The following is a 19,426-nucleotide window of genomic DNA, read 5'->3' on the forward strand; positions in this document are numbered from 1 at the left end:
TCCTATAGTGGCGTTTTAAAACCCTATAGCAGCGTTTTTCTGCAAAATTTTTTCATAACTGTTCAATACTAGGTTCGGGTAGCCCTATAGTGGCGTTTTTATGCCCTATACTGACATTTTAAAGCCCTATAGCGGCGTTTTTCTGCTAAATTTTTTTATAACTCCATTTTTAAGTCCTATAGTGACGTTTTTAAGCCCTATAGTGGCGTTTTCGGAACTCGAGTTTTTAAAACTCGATTTTCTCTTGGATTTTTTTTTTTGCATTCAAGCCTTAAAAACTTGATTTTTTTCTTGGAACTCGAGTTTTAGACACTCGAGATGCTAGTTTTCAATATTCTTTCGCAACGTGACAACTAACTAAATTTTTTAATATTTATTGTTATTTAGAAAAAAAATTCGCTAGAGGCCATTTTCTTTGAAACTTAGAGACAGATTCCGTTCGGCTTTGGGAGTTTCTGTGCAGTGCTGCAACAATTGGTTTAAAGTTGAAACTGATATCCATTAGTCTTTATAAAATTTAAAACTGGATTGTGGATGTGGCAGCGAGCAAATCACTGGAGATGTAGAGAGAGACGAGAGGGAGAGGGAGAAGGAAGGAAGGGAAGGGAAGGGAGAGAATTTATTTTATTTTATTTTTTAATAAAACTTGTAATGAAATTTTAGTTCTTATATGTGTATTACCATTCCATATCATCAATTTGTAAAAAGTTTGTTGAATTATTTGTGGTGGTACCATTACTCAAGTTTAAATATGAGCCAACTAAAACAACCTCCCCTCCTCTCCCTTGAGTTAGCNAAAAAAAAAAAAAAAAAAAAAAGGAAAAGGGAAGAAGATGGCGGCAACAAAGGGTGAAAAAGAAAAAAAAAACTTAGCCAAATATGACAGATACTTACCCATAGCCTTGACCACATGGGCACCACCCTCCTCCTCATCAAAATCAGAAATCCTCTTCTTCACGTTGGGTTCGTCATCAGAATCTTTAAGAACCTCCTCTGATCCCTCAGAAAACAAGTCTGCATTAGGCCCACGCATGGCAAAACTAGGGATGGAAGAAGGGGTAACCACCAAAGAGGAGCTATCTTTCACGGCTTGAGATAAAGCCACAAAGGGATCACTGGTAGAAATAACAAGAGGTGTGGCAGGAGAGGCAGCTTCAATCTGAAAAGTAGCCGGAGGAGTGGCTCTCTTTTGGGGAGTAAGAATCTCAGCAGGAGTAGAAACATGCTCACTAACCTTCTCAGTATGAGTACCTTCATTTATAAGTACCAGCTCAGTGGAAGGGATAGGAGTCTCAGTAGGAATTGCCTATGCAGCAGCAGGAGCAGTAGTAGCCATGGCCTCAGCCACCACATTAGCCCTATCAAAGAAACCTTCCATGGGTGTGCCCATGGCGAAAAAAATCTCCTCGGCCATAGGGTGATATGTGGGGATAGGCTCGAGCTCGGCCTGAGAGACACGAAGAAGAAAAGAAAAAGAAAAATAGGTGAATGTATAATCCTTGATGATAAATAAAATAAAATAAAAAATGGAGAAGAGCAAAAAAGGGGAGAGTGACACGTAGCAAGGGAGATATGTGTAAGGAAAAGAGAAGAAGAAAAAGGAAATGCGGGAGACATACCTCAAACTCAGGCTCATCTAGCAATATAGGACAGGTGGTAGACACATCCTTATTATGCTTAGACTGCAAAAGAAAACAGAAGACAAGAATGAAGGAGTGAGTCAACAAGTATATGGGATTAGCTACAGAAAGGCCCTATAAAAAAATAACGAAGAAGATGTGAAATTAGAGATAACATACTCTCCTCTTAGTAGTGGTGGATGCAGGAGGAAGGGATGTCTTTCTCTTGCTGCTTGGGGTCCTGCTGGAAGAAGGAGTAGAAGTGGATGGCCATGGAGCAGTAGGACTAGACTTGCCTGCAATAGGGCACCTGTTAGAATGGGTTCAAGCAAAAGGGGGAGGAGAGCTCTCCAAAACTATGTTACCTACAGAAGGAAGGTCATTCTCAAAGGGCACTATGTCTGAATAGTCTTCGAAGAATCATCACCCTTCTTGGCAGACTTAGACTTGGCAGAACTTTTCTTCACGGGTACAGGAATATTTGTCACCCTCACTCTCTTCTCCCAACCCGTGGGGTAGTCACCAACATACCAGAACCACCCTCTCGCCTCCTCAACCCACTCAAAGATGGTAGACCGACTCTGCTTCTTAGCATACACCACCACAGACTTGGTGGGAATGAGCAACTAAGGGTTGGTAGAAATAATTGCACCAAGACCATCAAGAGGAATGAGAGAAAACCCACGGCTGCCTAATAACTCCTACTCAAATGAGGTCATCATGGCCTACCAATATCCGTGCATGGCAGTAGTACAAATGCCCTCTTTTTGTGAACCTGGAATAGTAACTGTAGTAAAACGCTTGCTCCAAAACTCAAAGACAGTGTACCACATGAATGGTCGAACAAAAGTAGAGGACTCCATAAGAGAAGAAAGATCATCAAGAATATCTTGATCTAGCCCAGACTGTCTCCTCTCCTTATCAGCAGAATAGTGCACGAACCTAATACCCCCATCAGTCAGATAAGACAACCACCTAGCTTTAGTGGCTACCAAGTAAGTAATACCCCTTTCCTCAAAGCCAGTCAGCGGGGTAGTGGTCCCAGCAGTGTCTACAAAGAGACCCATAGCAGAATCAGCAAATGTAAAACCTGTACCCAAGTTCCTATATGCTCTCCAAGAAAATCCAACTCCTTTATCAAAAAACTCAACAGCAGGATGACCAATCAGCTTCAAACCAACCTAACGAAAAGCTAACGAAAAATTAGACTTAAATCTACCGCAGAAATCAATAATGACTCTCAGACACAACTGATATCTCTCCTTAGCAAAGCGGACAGGCCTACACTTTGCCAAGTGCCTAGCACAACGCTCATACAACAAATGCTGCAGAATGGTACTATGAACAGAATAAGTAATTATACGGCAGGAACCTGCTTGATCCTCATCACTCCACAGGATATCCAATTGGATGTAAAGATGTCCCAAGAACATGGGTGCCAACGGCAGACTCACCCCAGCAGATATCTTAATGGCTAACTGAAAATATAGAGGTTTCACAGCATAGTGAGGATGAGAGTAAAAAATGAACATACAAAGCCAAAATGTGACGAGTGCCACACAGTGAGCAGTGATGGAAGCCTTGGAGAAAGAACTCACCTAATATGATAACTTCGCGTTGCCACTCATCCCCTTTCGTAACTCGACCTCCACGGCCTCTTCTTCCAAAGATAGCTCTAAGGCACCAAGGTCAACATCCCCAAGAATGGGTAGAAGAAACTGGTTGGCCACATCCTCAAGGGTCATAGTGATCTCATCGCAGGAGAGAAAAGTATGAGTGGCGGTGTACCACTGGCAGACCAAATGGCAGAGATTGAACAAATCTTTATAGTTAGACAAGCAGTAGGACGAGACAATGGCCTTCAACACACCGGCCCACTGTAGAGCCTCCATAAAACCCGTGTCGAACAACTCCTTGTCCACCCATTCCTTCCAACCCAAAGTAGTACCAGATCCAAACTCAAAGAGAATGGGCACGGGAAGTGAAGTACCTTGACGGATGACAAGATCTAAAATCGAAGAAGCCAACAAAGCCCAAGATATGTTCGTGTTGCGATAGCAAAGGGCAAGCCACACACGACCCGACAACGGCAGCGTGTACTCACCGGGAACTTTTGGGAAATAGGCATGGGTATCATACCAAGGGTCTATGAGAGGAGCGCACTTACTATCGAGATCGCACCATGCCTCCTCCTCTTCAAAATGGTCCAATTCGAAATAGGCGGTCTCTTTGCCTACATCTCTTGCGGCAGGATCATCGGAAACAACCTCTTTCCCCTTACCGTGGGAAAAACCTTGGCTTTTTGTCAGCGTCATGACGGAGTGATTGATCGGAGTAGATGGGTAATGTTTGAGAAAGGAGACATGGTGAAGGAAAGGAAATGGAGAAAGTGTTTAGAATATGAAGGGAATCTCTCTTAAGTACTAATATCATTAACACTAACATGAAAGGATGCGATGGGTCAGCCATCGGATAAGGGGTGGAATTAATGAGGCGAAGGCTCTGTTTCAAAATAACTGCTAAACTTGGAAATTTGAAGAAATAACACTGTTCACGGCAAGTAGAAAAACAAAATAAATAAAATAAAATAAATTGGGGCCCACTATTCTAAAAAAGCCCGTGAAAGAAAAGAAGAAGGAAAGACAGAAAGGAGAAGAAAGTCTTTTGTTCGCATATGAACCGCAGGAGTACTTCATATGCTCAAGGGGCTAAATGTTGATGCTCATTTTGGAAGCCCAGTAGCAGGAAAAAGCCTAACAATATGGGTAGAGAAGAGTTAGTGGATTGATAAAAAAATCATTAAAGTCGAGTGGCAGGAATAATGGATCATAGGCCTATAAAGTAAATAAATGAGCCTTGAGGAAAGCAAACGGGCCTGAAAGAGCCTGGAGAAAGAGATAGTAAGTCCATAGGCATCATGTGATGTAGAAAAGTGAGAATGGGCCACAACAGGTCCGAGGTAATGAAGTAGGAAAGTAAGGGGTTGATGGAAAGCCCATGAGCCCCAAGGATGAAGGATAAAGTAATTGAGCCAGGGAAGTCAAAAGAGTTAGTAAAAGCCTATGGGTATGCAGACTTAGAAAATGGGCCGAGAATGCCCAAGGAAAGCAAATGGGCCAAGGATGCTCAAGAAGAAAGAAATAGGACAAAAGAGCCCACAAGCAATGTAGTAGCATGAGTATGAAACCAATGAACATATTGAGCCATTGAAAGAAGAATAAGCAGCAGGAGGCCCAGCAGGCATGGGTTAAATAACACAATGGCAGGAATGGAAGAATGGTATGGCAAGAATGGTAGCAAAACTACGAAAGGAGTAAAGAATGGGCTAAAGGGAGGAAAACCCACAATCAAGCAAGGCCCAGCCCTTGAAGGAGTGAGCTAATAAAGAATGAATAGTCAGAAAAATGGTTCACGCCATAAAAGATCAAGGATGAATGACAGAATGCACAGACGAGCCCTCAGACCACGGCAAACGTATGAGTAGTAGACAAGCTTTTTGGCGTACATAGGAAGTGGAGCACGCACAAGGCCCAAGCACTACCAACCTGTACCCAGCCAATACAGGAGTGGTGGGTCATGGGTCAGAGGTAAGAGAGGGTATGGTCTGGCGGTGGGGAGAAGGGAAAGCCTATTCTGGGGTCCTTGCTTAGGTTTTTTTGGGGGAAATGTCCTGTTGGATTGACATACCACCCAAAAGAAGCAAGGATGAGCTGGAACCACTAGGTGCATGCCATGAGGGATAGTAAGAGAGAACACTTACACTAGTGTAGATAAGAATGCCACGATAAGCAAGCAAACAAAATAATCTTTTTTGTCTGGAGATAGGGAATGGCGCAGTCAGCACAAGTAAGTGGTGGTGGCTGGATAGCTAACAAACCAGTGGTGGTCGGCATGGACACCCAGACTAGACAAAGTGGTTAAATGCTAAAATGAGATCAGTCACGGTAGGCAATATATAAAGGGCTCTCATCGTGCACAGTATCATTAACACAACAGTAGTAACCTCTAAAAAAGAATCATAGCACCACCATTACCACATCAACACAAGAGCAAGCCTTAAGGAAGAAAGAAGAGTGTGGGAAAAAGAATCAAAGTAACAAAATGAAGAAAAAAGAGAAAGAAAAGAAATAGAGAGTGTAGAATGGCAGGCATGCACCAATAGGCTAATCCCTTCTCTCCCTCTAAAAGCCTACCTTCTGTTGAGGATAACAAACTCGTTTGGGCATAGCCATTCAAGCCCGTTTCCTCAGAATGGGTAATTTCTACGGCAGGATCATCTTGTGAAGTTACCCACGTTGAGGAAGTGGTTCCCTCATTGGCCTTGGCCTCGTAATACAATTAAGCACCGTAAACTGATCTTTCCTTTCTTTGATCCTACCATTTATTGCTATTGTTTTCTTCTCTTGTCTTTGCAATTTCAGGTAATATGTGTGCTTTTTCCTGTTTTAATCAAGGATCCCTTACTTATTTTGCCTAACAGTAAAGTGTTTCTTTTATTATTGTTTTATTGCGTTCGTTTGTCATAACTTTTCTATAGCAACTTCGCCTACCATGGGCATGTGACTAAAAGTTTTGTGCACAAGCCGGATCAGGGTGAGTTATAACTAGACTGGTCCTAACTCTCTTATCTAGAACACCTGGGCCCTATACAGCTGGAGGCGGCCAAACCCAAAATCACAAAAGGCCCACCACAATAGTTAACCATACACTATTTTATAACTTTTTTTGACAATTGTGATGTGGCAAACTTTGAATAGTTGCCTACCACTTATACATAGATTCACTATTTTTTTTTCTTTTCTACTCTGCAAATCATGGCAAAAAAGTTATGAGACAAGTTACTACCCTGCAACTAGCACACCACGATATGGGCTATGGTGTGGTAACCATTTGGCTGAAAGAGAGAGAGAGTGTGCTGAACCCCTGACCTTCTACAAAATCAGAGAGTGAGTGATGAACCCGTGATTGTCCTCAAACTCAGATATAGAGAGAGATCCTGAGAAAAATCATGTATGGGATTCGGGCATATATCTTGAGACTTCATAGTTGAAGTGTGCATTTGTGAAGCATTGGGATGAAAATTTTGTGCGTTTTGATGAAAAATGGTGGGTCCCACGGCATTGTCCATGGACTATCAAATTGAGCAAAACACAGATTTCTAGGTAAAATTGGGTCTCACCGCACTATTCACACCTTTAAAAATTATTTTACTACAGTGTTTTTAGCAATAAATTTTCAGTTTTTAGCAAATAAGCAGTATTCAAATAGACCCGAAGTATGCCCTTTGGAGAGTGTATTATTGTCAATTTGATTGAATATAAATTTTTTGGACAATTAAGGGGTCCACTATTATTTTATAAATTTTATTTAAGGACTTTAAGATATTATCTATTGGACTAATTATAAATAAAAAATAATTGGGAGGGCATAAGTTTTTTTTAGTTACCTATAGCTTTTTTTCTTTTTCTCTTTTTAAAAAAAATTTTAAATGAGGTACCTGTAACTTAGCACTGGTATAATCGTAGCAGGAAATTAAAAATTTGGCGGGGCCAACATAGCTCCTCCCCTGTATAGAAGTGCCTCAAATTCTAGTGAATTTGGCCAGAGATTGCACTGATTTTTTTTATAAAAAATTTATTGAAGCCCTTATGTTCTAGTAATGAGTACTCCACTAACTTTGTCAAAGGTACAAGTTATCTAGAGATGCTGAGTTGAAGATCCATGCCCGTGAACAAGGGAGACTTAAGGCCGTTTGGTAATATTGTCTTAGTAACATTGTTTAAGTGTTGTGGAAACACGTGAGTGAAAAAATGTTATGAAAATATGTGTTGTGTTGTTTAGACAATGAAAAATATTGTTTAAACAACACAACCAAACAGACTTTATTTAAGTGTTGTGAAAACACGTGTGGGTGAAAAAATATTGTAGAAATACGTGTTATGTTGTTTAGACAACGAAAATTGTTGTTTAAACAATACAACCAAACAGACTCTTAAAGTCCTTAAGAAGGGGGAAAAAAAAGAGAGAAAACTAAGGAAAAAAATGTCATTTGGGCTTGTTTGGTTGAGTTGAAAACAAGAAGAAAAGAAAATTGTGGGGCTTGGTATTTTCCAACTGGGTCCATCAAAATGCACCTCTCTCCAAATCGGAGAGAAAATAGGGTAGAAAATGAGAAAAGACACCCAAATGCCCCTTTTGCCCTTGTTCCCTGTTATCTTTGCCTTGTCAAAGCTATGTTTTTCTTTTAAATGCTAAGAACTTTATTTTTGCTTAACACAGCTGCAGATATGGGAAGAGGATACGTGCCGCTATGCAGTACTGCTAAGGGCGAATTGGTGAGATTAGTGAATAATGAAATAGAAAGAGAACAACTTGGTCAAATTGGTTAAAGCCAAAATACATTGGTAAAAAAAATATTTTTTGAATTGCTAAAACGTGGAGGCCATGCGAAACTCCACATATTAGATTTCATTACAAAACCAAAAGGCCAAATTAAAGTTGGAATTTTTTTTGACAAAACTTGGATACAATATCTTAGGTGTTGTTTCTTAGTTTATTCTTTTGAGATTTAGCATCGTTTGCTACTTAACTAAAAAATACATTTTCATCCCATCAGAAAAAATCTACACAGCAGAATCTTAAAAGAAGAATCTAAAGAACAGTATCTAAGTACTGTACCTAAGTCTTGCTCTTTTTTTAAATAGACAAAAAAAATTAAATTAAATGGTGAAAACATGGAGGCCATGCAGGAATGCGGAAAAACTTGTTAATATAATAGATTATTGTTGTGGGGGTAAAAGTCCAACATTGTGTATTGGGCCTGGGGCCTCATTTTTGGGTTAAGGTATGTCCGAAGAGAAGAAAATGATTAGGAAGGATTCCACATGGGAGATATACCTGGAAATGATTGAGGAGTATCGTCCGAAGAGATCATCAGCTGGTCGAAGAGCGTATTCTCCTTGGATATAGAGAGTCTCGATCAAACAAGTACCTGGGAGGTTCAAGTGATCTTCATAGCAACTCCAATGATAAGGATAAACTCTGGGCATATCTGGAGATGATAAGAACAAAGAAATATCTAAAGGAAAAAACTGCTACCACCGTGTTTAATGCACTGCAACAACTTTTCTTACCGCATTTATGTGGAGAAGACTCCTGAACAGTGCAACTTCAACTACCAACACTCCTGGAGAACTAAGGAAGATACCTTATGTGACATGTACTCAAGTGATTGCTTGGATGAAGAACAAGTGTACGATGAAGATAGTTTAGAAGAAAGATATATAAACGAGAAAGGTCTCTAAAGAATGGAGGATCGGAAAAAAGATAATAAGAAGTGGAGAAAGACTTTACTGTAACTCGAAGAACTGTAATCACTGTTCAATCAATAATATACCTCTTCAAACGTCAATTTGTTTAGTTTTTACGTGTGTGTTTACGTTGGTTCATTCCTGGATATCATAATTAACCGTTGCTAAATTCACAATTAACCTAACTTTTTCACCCACTCTCTACAAATTCATTGTTTTGGATTTGGGTTACAAATTCTGACCCTACAATTATAATAAACTTTTATTTAATATGAAGGGGTATGCAAGCAAATTTCTACAAATTAAATTTTCAATCCATTCATTTTTCTTTCCAATTAAATACATTTTTTTTATCCTTCTACTTTTTTTTCTTCTCAACCAAACACATATGGGTAAAAAATAAAATTTTTATTATCCTTCAACTTGTTCATTTTTCCAACTAAACAACCCTTAAAGCAACGCAACAAGGCAATATAAAGGTGGAAAAAAGACAAAGGACATGTCAAAGGTACAGGTTGTCTAGTAAGCAAGCAACACAGATGATGCTGAGTTGAAGATACATGCACGCGAACAAGGGAAACTTTGAAGTAATGCAACAAGACAAAAAAAATGTGGAAATTATTGATGAAGTTGAAATTGAAGAGTACTGTGTAATAAATATAAGGCCAAAGAAAAGGAAATGTCAAAGGTACAAGTTGTCTAGTTAGCAAGCAACAAAAAAGATGCTGAGTTGAAGATACATGCACGTGAACAGGGGAAACTTTGAAAGTAATGCAGCAAGACAATAAAAATGTGGAAATTATTGATGAAGTTGAAATTGAAGAGTACTGTGTAATAAATATGAGGCCAAAGCAAAGGACATGAAAGATAAAAGCGACTTATTTCCAAAGGGAAATGCTACGGTGCCCTTAATGACTTATTGTAGAGCCTACTTAATAAAAAATTGATATAAATTAATGACTAAAAATATAATTGAAGTGATATGTTCAACTCATAATATTAGTTTTATTGACTCTCTATATTATAAAATTAGTAAAAAATTTGACATAAAGTGAAACGATGTGACATAACACTGTTTTTTTAATGAGCACCTTAGGTCTCCATTAACACAAATTCATGTTGCATATAAAAGCAAGATTGTATTGCTTACACCAACTTTTCAAGATATTTATTTTGTCATACTTAAAATGTTTAGTGGTTCAAGTGAATTGGACGGTGTATCATTATCTTCATTGTTACCTAAGATGAAAAAAACAAAGGAAATTCAAATTTACCTCCACCCATTATAGCACAGATAAAAGCAAGTATAAAATTCAATTTGAGCAAAGTGGGGCTCTAAGGGGGACAAACATGTGCTGTATGGGTGTGGGTACCAATATTTTCTTCATTTGTCGTGTATTCACCTATAAACACTATCACATAAATTCATGTTGCATTTCAAAGCAAGATTTAATTGCCTACACCAGCTTTTGAAGATATTTATTTTGTCATACCTAAAATGTTTAAAGGAGCAAAGTTTGGCTACAGACTTGGTTATAGCCTAAGATTACAATTTTTTTTAAAAAAAATTAACATTGCTACATATTTTAAAAATCTAACCATTAGATTATATGTTCTTTATGCCCTTAATACATATGTCAAATTTTGTGTTAATCGGATATTATTTACTATATAATTCATAAACTTATTTTTAATGCATAATTTTAAAGTACAAAAACTTGCAATTTAAATAATTGATTGATGACATTGTAAAGTTGTGATTTCCAACTAGCCTTTGTTGGTTTTAATTTCGTGCCAAATTTGGTCGTGATTCAGTCGATCATTTTTCCATATTTATGTGAATTTAATTGTAAGGGATGAATATGAGAAATTGGTGAAGAATTAAGCATGTAATAAAGATCAGTGCAAATTTACGATTAGCTCGTGAGTAAAGCAACCCACGAAAAGGCAGTATAAAGGTGGAAAAGAGACAAAGGACATGTCAAACGTACAGGTTGTCTAGTAAGCAAGCAACATAGATGATGCTGAGTTGAAGATACATGCACGCGAACAAAGGAAACTTTGAAGTAATGCAACAAGACAAAAAAAAATGTGGAAATTATTGATGAAGTTGAAATTGAAGAGTACTGTGTAATAAATATAAGGCCAAAGAAAAGGATATGTCAAAGGTACAAGTTGTCTAGTTAGCAAGCAACAAAAAAGATGCTGAGTTGAAGATACATGCACGTGAACAGGGGAAACTTTGAAAGTAATGCAGCAAGACAATAAAAATGTGGAAATTATTGATGAAGTTGAAATTGAAGAGTACTGTGTAATAAATATGAGGCCAAAGCAAAGGACACGAAAGATAAAAGCGACTTATTTCCAAAGGGAAATGCTACGGTGCCCTTAATGACTTATTGTAGAGCCTACTTAATAAAAAATTGATATAAATTAATGAAATGACTAAAAATATAACTGAAGTGGTATGTCCAACTCATAATATTAGTTTTATTGACTCTCTATATTATAAAATTAGTAAAAAAATTGACATAAAGTGAAATGATGTGACATAACACTGTTTTTTAATGAGCACCTTAGGTCTCCATTAACACAAATTCATGTTGCATATCAAAGCAAGATTGTATTGCTTACACCAACTTTTCAAGATATTTATTTTGTCACACCTAAAATGTTTAGTGGTTCAAATGAATTGGACGGTGTATCATTATCTTCATTGCTACCTAAGATGAAAAAAACAAAAGAAATTCAAATTTACCTCCACCCATTATAGCACAGATAAAAGCAAGTATAAAATTCAATTTGAGCAAAGTGGGGCTCTAAGGGGGACAAACATGTGCTGTATGGGTGTGGGTACCAATATTTTCTTCATTTGTCGTGTATTCACCTATAAACACTATCACATAAATTCATGTTGCATTTCAAAGCAAGATTTAATTGCCTACACCAGCTTTTGAAGATATTTATTTTGTCATACCTAAAATGTTTAAAGGAGCAAAGTTTGGCTACAGACTTGGTTATAGCCTAAGATTACAATTTAAAAAAAAAAAAAAATTAACATTGCTACATATTTTAAAAATCTAACCATTAGATTGTATGTTCTTTATGCCCTTAATACATATGTCAAATTTTGTGTTAATCGGATATTATTTACTATATAATTCATAGACTTATTTTTAATGCATAATTTTAAAGTACAAAAACTTGCAATTTAAATAATTGATTGATGACATTGTAAAGTTGTGATTTCCAACTAGCCTTTGTTGGTTTTAATTTTGTGCCAAATTTGGTCGTGATTCAGTCGATCATTTTTCTATATTTATGTGGATTTAATTGTAAGGGATGAGTATGAGAAATTGGTGAAGAATTAAGCATGCAATAAAGATCAATGCAGATTCGCAATTAGCTCGTGAGTAAAGCAACCCACGAAATGGCCACGTGTGAAGCACATGACTAGAAGCTGAAGAGTCATGACAGCCTGTAATTTTTTGAGTGCGAGATACCTGCGAAACTCTCTATTAGGTTCTAAGTACTTAGGAACTAATGTATTAGAACTTTAATTTATATTGTTGGCAAATCATAATCAAAATAGGTGATGAATCTTGTTTTAGACTTGCTCAAAGTATGTCGTTTATGTAAAGTTAGAATCGAGTTAACTGTAGAATTGAGTGTGCAATTCTGATTGGCTCGATCGATCGAAAGTCGAGCAGAATGTTTTTCTGCAAAATTTTCCAACTCAACCCTAAGCCTATATGACGTGTAAGGTTTTATGTTTTACCCTAGGTATAAAAGGAAAACCCTAGCCATGTTTTTGAGATTGCTCTATTTGCTGTGTGTGTGAATCTCTTGTGAGATCTGAGAGGTGGTTGACTTCACATATGCTTAGGATTATCAAGAAGGATATTTCTTTGAGAGCTTGATAATCATTCAGTTATTGCACTAAAGAGTTTAAAAAAACACAAGCGGGAGTGCTTGTACTTGTTGGAGAACCCAAGAAAGAAGGAGTCAGTGATCTCGGAGTTTGCACATGGTTATGTCAGTAAGTTTTCTACTAGTGGGTAGCGATAGAATGTTAGTGGTCTAAGTCGCTATTGTAAAATTTCGATTCTTTCATAGTGGATTCAGGTTTACTTTGAGGATAGCTAGGTTAAATCCTCCCCAGGTTTTTACTAGTTTAGTTTCCTGGGTCATCATATCTTTGTGTTCCTTATATTCCGCATTTTACATTGATATGATTATTGATTGTGTTAACCTAGATTTGGAATTTTGACTAAGCAATAACTTGGCTTATTAACTAGGTTAATCCGGTTGTGTTTTAAGGGGTCTAAAAACAAACACTCTCTATTTGGCAAAAATGAAAAGTGCTTTACTGAATTCTTTACACACACTATATATACCCTAATTATCCACGAAATTGTAAGTAGTGCTTTTCAGATAGAAAACCATAGCAAAACATTTGAAAGTTAGAGATTGTCATACCCACAATCATTTACACAAATTCTCTTGGTTTTTCTCTACTTCTACATCTCTATCTATACATCCTTGAGAGATTTTTAGTCCAAACGCTTACCTCACCCATTTAGAGTGTTGAGCGAAGTTTTTGTGCCTTTGAGAAGCATTGGAAGAAGTCATTGAGTGGCGGATGCAATTAGGCAGAATTGTGGGATTTAGAAAGCTAGTAAAGACAGGACTCTGAGAAGTCCATTGGTAGCAGGAGCTTGGAGAGTTTAAGTACATTGCGTAGATTAAGCTTGAAGGATTTTTTTGATATTCGTGTACTCCAACTTATTTACTAGTGGATCGATTTTGACTTAGAGGGTCGTGGAGAGGTTTGTCGTCAAGTTCATTGATTTCCTTTTTGATAACATATCTCAGTGTTATCTTGTGTTTGCATCTCTCTTCCCTACTTTTTAAGCTTTACATTTATTACTTATTGTGGTTTGCTTAGGGCTTAGAGTAGTGTTACCAGCTTATTGTGTTTCATTTACTCTTGTTCTGCACTAAGATAAATTAGAGTAAAAGTAAGTCGTAATTTAAAATTGGAAATCTAAACAAGCACTAGTATTTTCATACTAATTGAGCTTTCAGACATAATTATTGATCTTGAATCCTCTAAAAATTTTGCAATTATAGAGGATATACGAAAAAAAATGTAATCCAGTGATGGATTTGTCAAAATTCACATTCAATAAAAAAATATAGAGTGAAGTTATAGCCTTAAGCTACAACCAAGTTTGTAACCAAAATTTGTCCCAAAAACAAGTATAAAAACCTCCGCTCATTATCACACAGATAAAAGCAAGTATAAAAGTCAATTTGAACAAATTAGGACTATAAGGAGACAAATCTGTCTCATTGTCATCTCCAGCCATATGGTTGTGTACCCCAACAGTTTCTTCATCTGTCGTCCACCTTCAGACACTATTGCACAAATAAAGCAAGTATAAAAATTCGCACACGCACATATACGAATATTTTGCCCTTAAATGGATTTACCTTATGTAACTAGTATATAAATTAGTAGATACTTACCATGCATGTTCTTTAGAAGAATTGACAAGACAATTGTGTCTCTCTATTCCATTCGACGATAAATTTTGAATATTCGTCTATTCAAATAGTACATACTATCATTAGCAGTTGAAGTCTCGTTGGTTCCACTCCTCTAAATATTAAAAAACCATGGTATAGTCTGTTGTTGGAGCTCTACTCTTGGATTTCATAATGGAACCATATCCAACAAGGAATTAACACTAGACTCGCCAATGTTTATTCCATGTTGCCTAAGGCACATGTCAGGCCGGTGGTACACAACAACATTAAAAAAAATAGTACTGTTCTTGAACAAACAAGATCTAATTTCCTGGCCAAAAATTCAGGAAGAATGATTTGTGGCCTCTCTTGGTAAGGTTGCCACACAATCTGTAAAAAAAGTTGTATATATCACAGTAGATAAAAATAGTAATACTTTTATGCTATGTTTGGAAGTTTGAAGGGAGAGGAGAGTAAAAAAAAGTAAAGGGAAGGAGAGTAGTGGGAATGTGAGTAGAGGGGAATGATTATCTTCCACTTTTTTTGGCTGTTTTTAAAATTAAGTCAGGAGAGTGGAATAATTAGCATCTTCATGGTTTGTAATTTTGTTGATATGGTAAGGGTAAATATGGTAATTCATTTGGTCAACCATTTCTATGCCTCTCTCTCTCTCTCTCTAATTTGAGAGAATTAAAAAAGAGGGGTTAGAAGTAGTTAAAACCCCTCCAAATTCCCTCATTCCCTTAAAAAACATTCAAACAATGTAATTTAACTTATTTCTCTCTCTCTCTACTCTACTCCCATCTACTCTCCCTCCATCCAAACAAACTATAAATCTAAAGGGTAAATAATGAAAAACCACAAACACTTACCATTGTTACAAGTTTCTCCTTTGGAAATCAAGCTGAAAATGCATGCCAACACACAATAAAAGGCATAGTTAGAAATATAGACAAAGAGCCAATTGTGTTCAGGATGATGAATGGGAATGCCATTTGGTAATACATCAAATCATTACTAAATGACCTTCCCACCAGCCCTCTTCCTTACCCAATGACCAGCGACAAGTAATATAAATGAGGAAAAAAAAAAAAACTTTTCCAAACAGCTAAGCACACTAACACCATTTAGAATGGTCAATTACAACACGTATGTGCTGTCAAACACTATAATTTCTGAGGCATATATGTAGAAATTTATTTTTACTCACAAATTTTTAATAGATTTATGTGAAAGATGGTAGGATTTCTCTGGGTTTGATTGGAAGAAGTTTGAAAGAAGGGGTTTGTATAACTTTTGTGCTATCGTTCGCAAATAACTGACAAATTCATAAGAATGCTTTGCCTAAGCAATTTGCAAACAACATTGAAGGTAGTACTGAATTTCCGTGAAGCATTTGGGGAGTACATAGATCTGATTATGAGATTTTGTCAATGGTGGCAACAAAGTAGTGGTGTATCTTCTTGTTCTTCACTTAAAAAAAAAAAAAAAAAAATTACTAATTAGTTTTTAGCGTAGGTGAAGATTGAACTTCAGAGAGCATTTGGAAAGTACATCTAATTATGATATTTTGTCAATGATGGCAACAAAGTGGTGGTGTATCTTCTTGTTCTTCACTTAAAAAAAAAAGTAAAAAGAAAAAAAAAAAAAGACAACCATTTGAGCTAACTAAAATTCATTTTCAAATTTAAATACTGATATTATAGTTTAAGTCACATTCTCATTAAAAAAAAAAGTAAAAAGAGAAAAAATGACAACCATTTGAGCTAACTGAAATTCATTTTTAAATTTAAATACTGATATTATAGTTTAAGTCACATTCTCATTAAAAAAAAAAACCAACAACAACAACTTTAGTACAAAAATGAAAAATAAAATCATTCATCAGTACACAGCCAACTTGGCTCTTGCGTGGCCTCGTTTTATTTGAAATTGCTCTGTAATGCCAAGATGTGCCATGAGAAGCCAAACATGAGTGAGGAGCTCCCCACCCTCCGTAAGCCGTTGAGCATGATAATATCCCCTGCAGTGACTAGCAGCAAAACCTAGGATTTCAATCCACACATTACAGACAAACTCCCAATTCTTCTCTTTATCCATTTTCTGCAATTGTTTTGCAAGTTTACATGCATTGAAGAGCACAGATTTGCTCCTATCCCCTTTCACCTTATTCGGTTCAACATCAGTATTCACTTCAAGCAACTTATCGCAAAATTTCCCCATATTTTTTGATAGACCTTTTTCGTGGAAAAAATTCTTAGCCTCCTCACTTGTGTCTCGGAACCTTATCTTCCCAATCCCAATTGGCAACAGAAAAGGACACATGTCTAATAGGTACATCATGTAGTCTGATAGGTTCTTGCTCCATTTAGCAGCCAAGTTTTCACCTCCATCTGAGTGATAACAGAGATCTGTAGCAATGTGCCAGATAAGAATGCTCTGGTCGAACTCTACGTCAGTGGTCCAATTGAGTGAGGAAGAAAGTACATATTCTTCGAAAACAAGATTGCCTCTAGCACTACATAAAGATGAGGTCTTGTCCTCTGCTTTCTTTGTGCTTGTGGCGTCCTTTGACTTCTTCAGAAAATGCTCGAAGATGAAATCTTTCAATTCAGGAGAGATTCCACTACGGGATTTATACCAGCTTTTCTCAAATTTTTCATAGAAAATAAGCCAATCTCTCACAATCTTTTGAAAAAGTTCAGGTTTATCATCCAAACAAGGCACGGGCTTATCTTTAAGGGTAAAACTTAGAAAATTGTACTGAGGCATGGAATTTGACCACCTCTTTTTGTTTGAAGGAAGAAGAAAAGATATTACTTTGTAAACAACATGTCGAAAACAAGAAATCAATGGAGAAGCCATAGGTTGAAAACAATAGACTAAAGGAGAAACAAAATATTTAAAACAAGAGATTGGTCGAGAAACCATGGGTTGAAAACAACTTTTTATTCGAGAAAACTGAGATTCATTCTGACTCAACCATAGCTTTGTCCAATCAGAGGATAATTGCAAAATGACAGCATAGAATTCTAGACTAATGGCTCCAACGAACAATACGTAAGTGATGACCAGATCAACCTGCGGGTGATTGTGCTTCTCATGAATCAGGAAGAGCACAAACACTATAATAGTGCAAGAGGAAGTAAAGAAGCGGGCAATGCATCCCCAAACAGTGTATATTATAGGTGCCTTGGTATAGAAAACATCATATGCGAATCCAAGTTCAATTTCAACTACCTCAAAAGCAGTTTCTGACGAAGTGAAATTCTGGTTCTGGAAGTAGGACCGGCTCTTATCTCGGTCATGGAAGCTCAGAATAAGATCTACAAAGAGCCTCTTAAAAGTCTCAAAGAATCTGTATGCGATGGGCAATGTCCGTTGACAAGTGTCACTGTTGTTATTGCCATTGCCGGTAGCATAGGACTGGTCAACAACCTCAATCACTTCAGCATCCAACACACTAAAGCCCTCCGCCTTTTTCAAACTGAGATCCTCCATGAATTTGGCATAGTTGGGGCCAGGATCAGGAGAATCAAGCAATGAATCAAGAAACTGCTCACGATTTGCATACCTCAGGGCTAATGTCCTTTCAGTATACTTTATTAACCCAGCAAAAAGCATGGGAATGGTCAGGAATGAGAGCCAAGTTCGACTCCAGGCCGTGACAGTAATATAAATTGCCACGCTAGTTTGGACAAGAAGCCCAATCAAGTGCCTTATCCACAACTCATTGTCTGCTAAAGCATAAGCAGTAATTGTGTCTGGTCCGCCAAGGTGCAACAGCAGGAATGGTGCCCAAAATGCACTAAGCTCATTATTGATAGGATTAGAATTGCTATTGCTGGCAATATCACAAGTGCAGGAAGGTCTTTGGTTATTGGAGAGGACACCTAGTGCGACAGTTGCCACCCAGTCTGCCGTTAGGTATGCAGACCAGAGAGACAAACTGAGCAAAGTGCCTGGATTATACTTTCTGCGCTTGCCTACAAAAATCAGTAATATTTGCAAGGTGAGGCTGATTAGGACCAATATTCGTAGCTCCCAAAGGTCCCGTAGTTTCCTTACGTGTTCTGGGAACACCCCAACGAGCTGCCTCTTCTCCACAAAGAGCCAACCACTCAAAACTGATAGCAAAAGAACAAATCTTTTAATACTCAGACAAGAAGATCATATTTATAATAAACATAACTGCTAATGACAAGAAATAGCTAGAAATTACACTATATTATATTTGGGTACATTACTATAAGTTATAATTGAACTTTTTCTGTTTAAGCTTGATATGTTGGTGACTTACTTGTAAGTAGCATTCTGAGTTCAAGTTCTGTGATCTGTATGTGAAATGCATTTCTTGGCAAAAGAATTTAGGCGTGGGGTAAGAATAGACCCAATGGTGCAAACTTTTGAAATGTGAATTGATTGACTAGCTGAGTGGTTGACCGGAAAGGGTAATAAAGAAAGACCTGCTGGTTGCTACGCTCTGCTTACCAAAAATTTAATATGACCCAACCTCGTACAGTTTGGTTTGTTCCTGTTAACGTTCACCATGTGATTGTATTGTATGCTACTACTGTGAAGATAATTAAACTATCCTGGACATTTTTAAAAAAGTTATCCCTAAATTCATAAGTTGATTTCCATAAATAAATAATTCATAAGTTGATGTATCTTGTAAGACAACTTAAGACTTACGCTCTATTTGTTTCAGCATTAACGTTTTCTGAAAAATGAACATTTTTTTTTATAAATTATCTCATTTTCTGATATTTGTAATGACTTTAAAAATGGGTTTGAGAATGTTTTCTAGTATTTGACATGCACTAACTTTTGTAACATTTCTTGTATAATTTAAAACATGTATAATATGAAATTTATGTAAATCTAACTAATGCAATGAACATTAAAAAAAAAAAAAAAAAAAGGAGGTATGAATTTGGTTTTCAAACTAAAACTTTCACAATA

General features: G+C 36.9%; 1 protein-coding gene across 1 annotated transcript; it reads right to left on the reverse strand.

Annotated features, from left to right (window-relative positions):
• Window positions 1–16,237: 16,237 nt before the first annotated feature.
• LOC111984922 (uncharacterized) lies at window positions 16,238–18,928 on the reverse strand. The gene is made up of 2 exons (XM_024016546.2): window positions 18,762–18,928; window positions 16,238–18,588 (listed from the first exon to the last, which is right to left on the reverse strand). Exons 1-2 carry the CDS (start codon window positions 18,772–18,774, stop codon window positions 16,346–16,348), a joined length of 2,256 nt encoding a protein of 751 aa, XP_023872314.1. The 5' UTR covers window positions 18,775–18,928; the 3' UTR covers window positions 16,238–16,345.
• Window positions 18,929–19,426: the final 498 nt, after the last annotated feature.

The sequence above is a fragment of the Quercus suber genome, unplaced genomic scaffold, assembly GCF_002906115.3.
Source record: "Quercus suber isolate HL8 unplaced genomic scaffold, Cork oak 2.0 scaffold_676, whole genome shotgun sequence".
NCBI lineage: Eukaryota > Viridiplantae > Streptophyta > Magnoliopsida > Fagales > Fagaceae > Quercus > Quercus suber.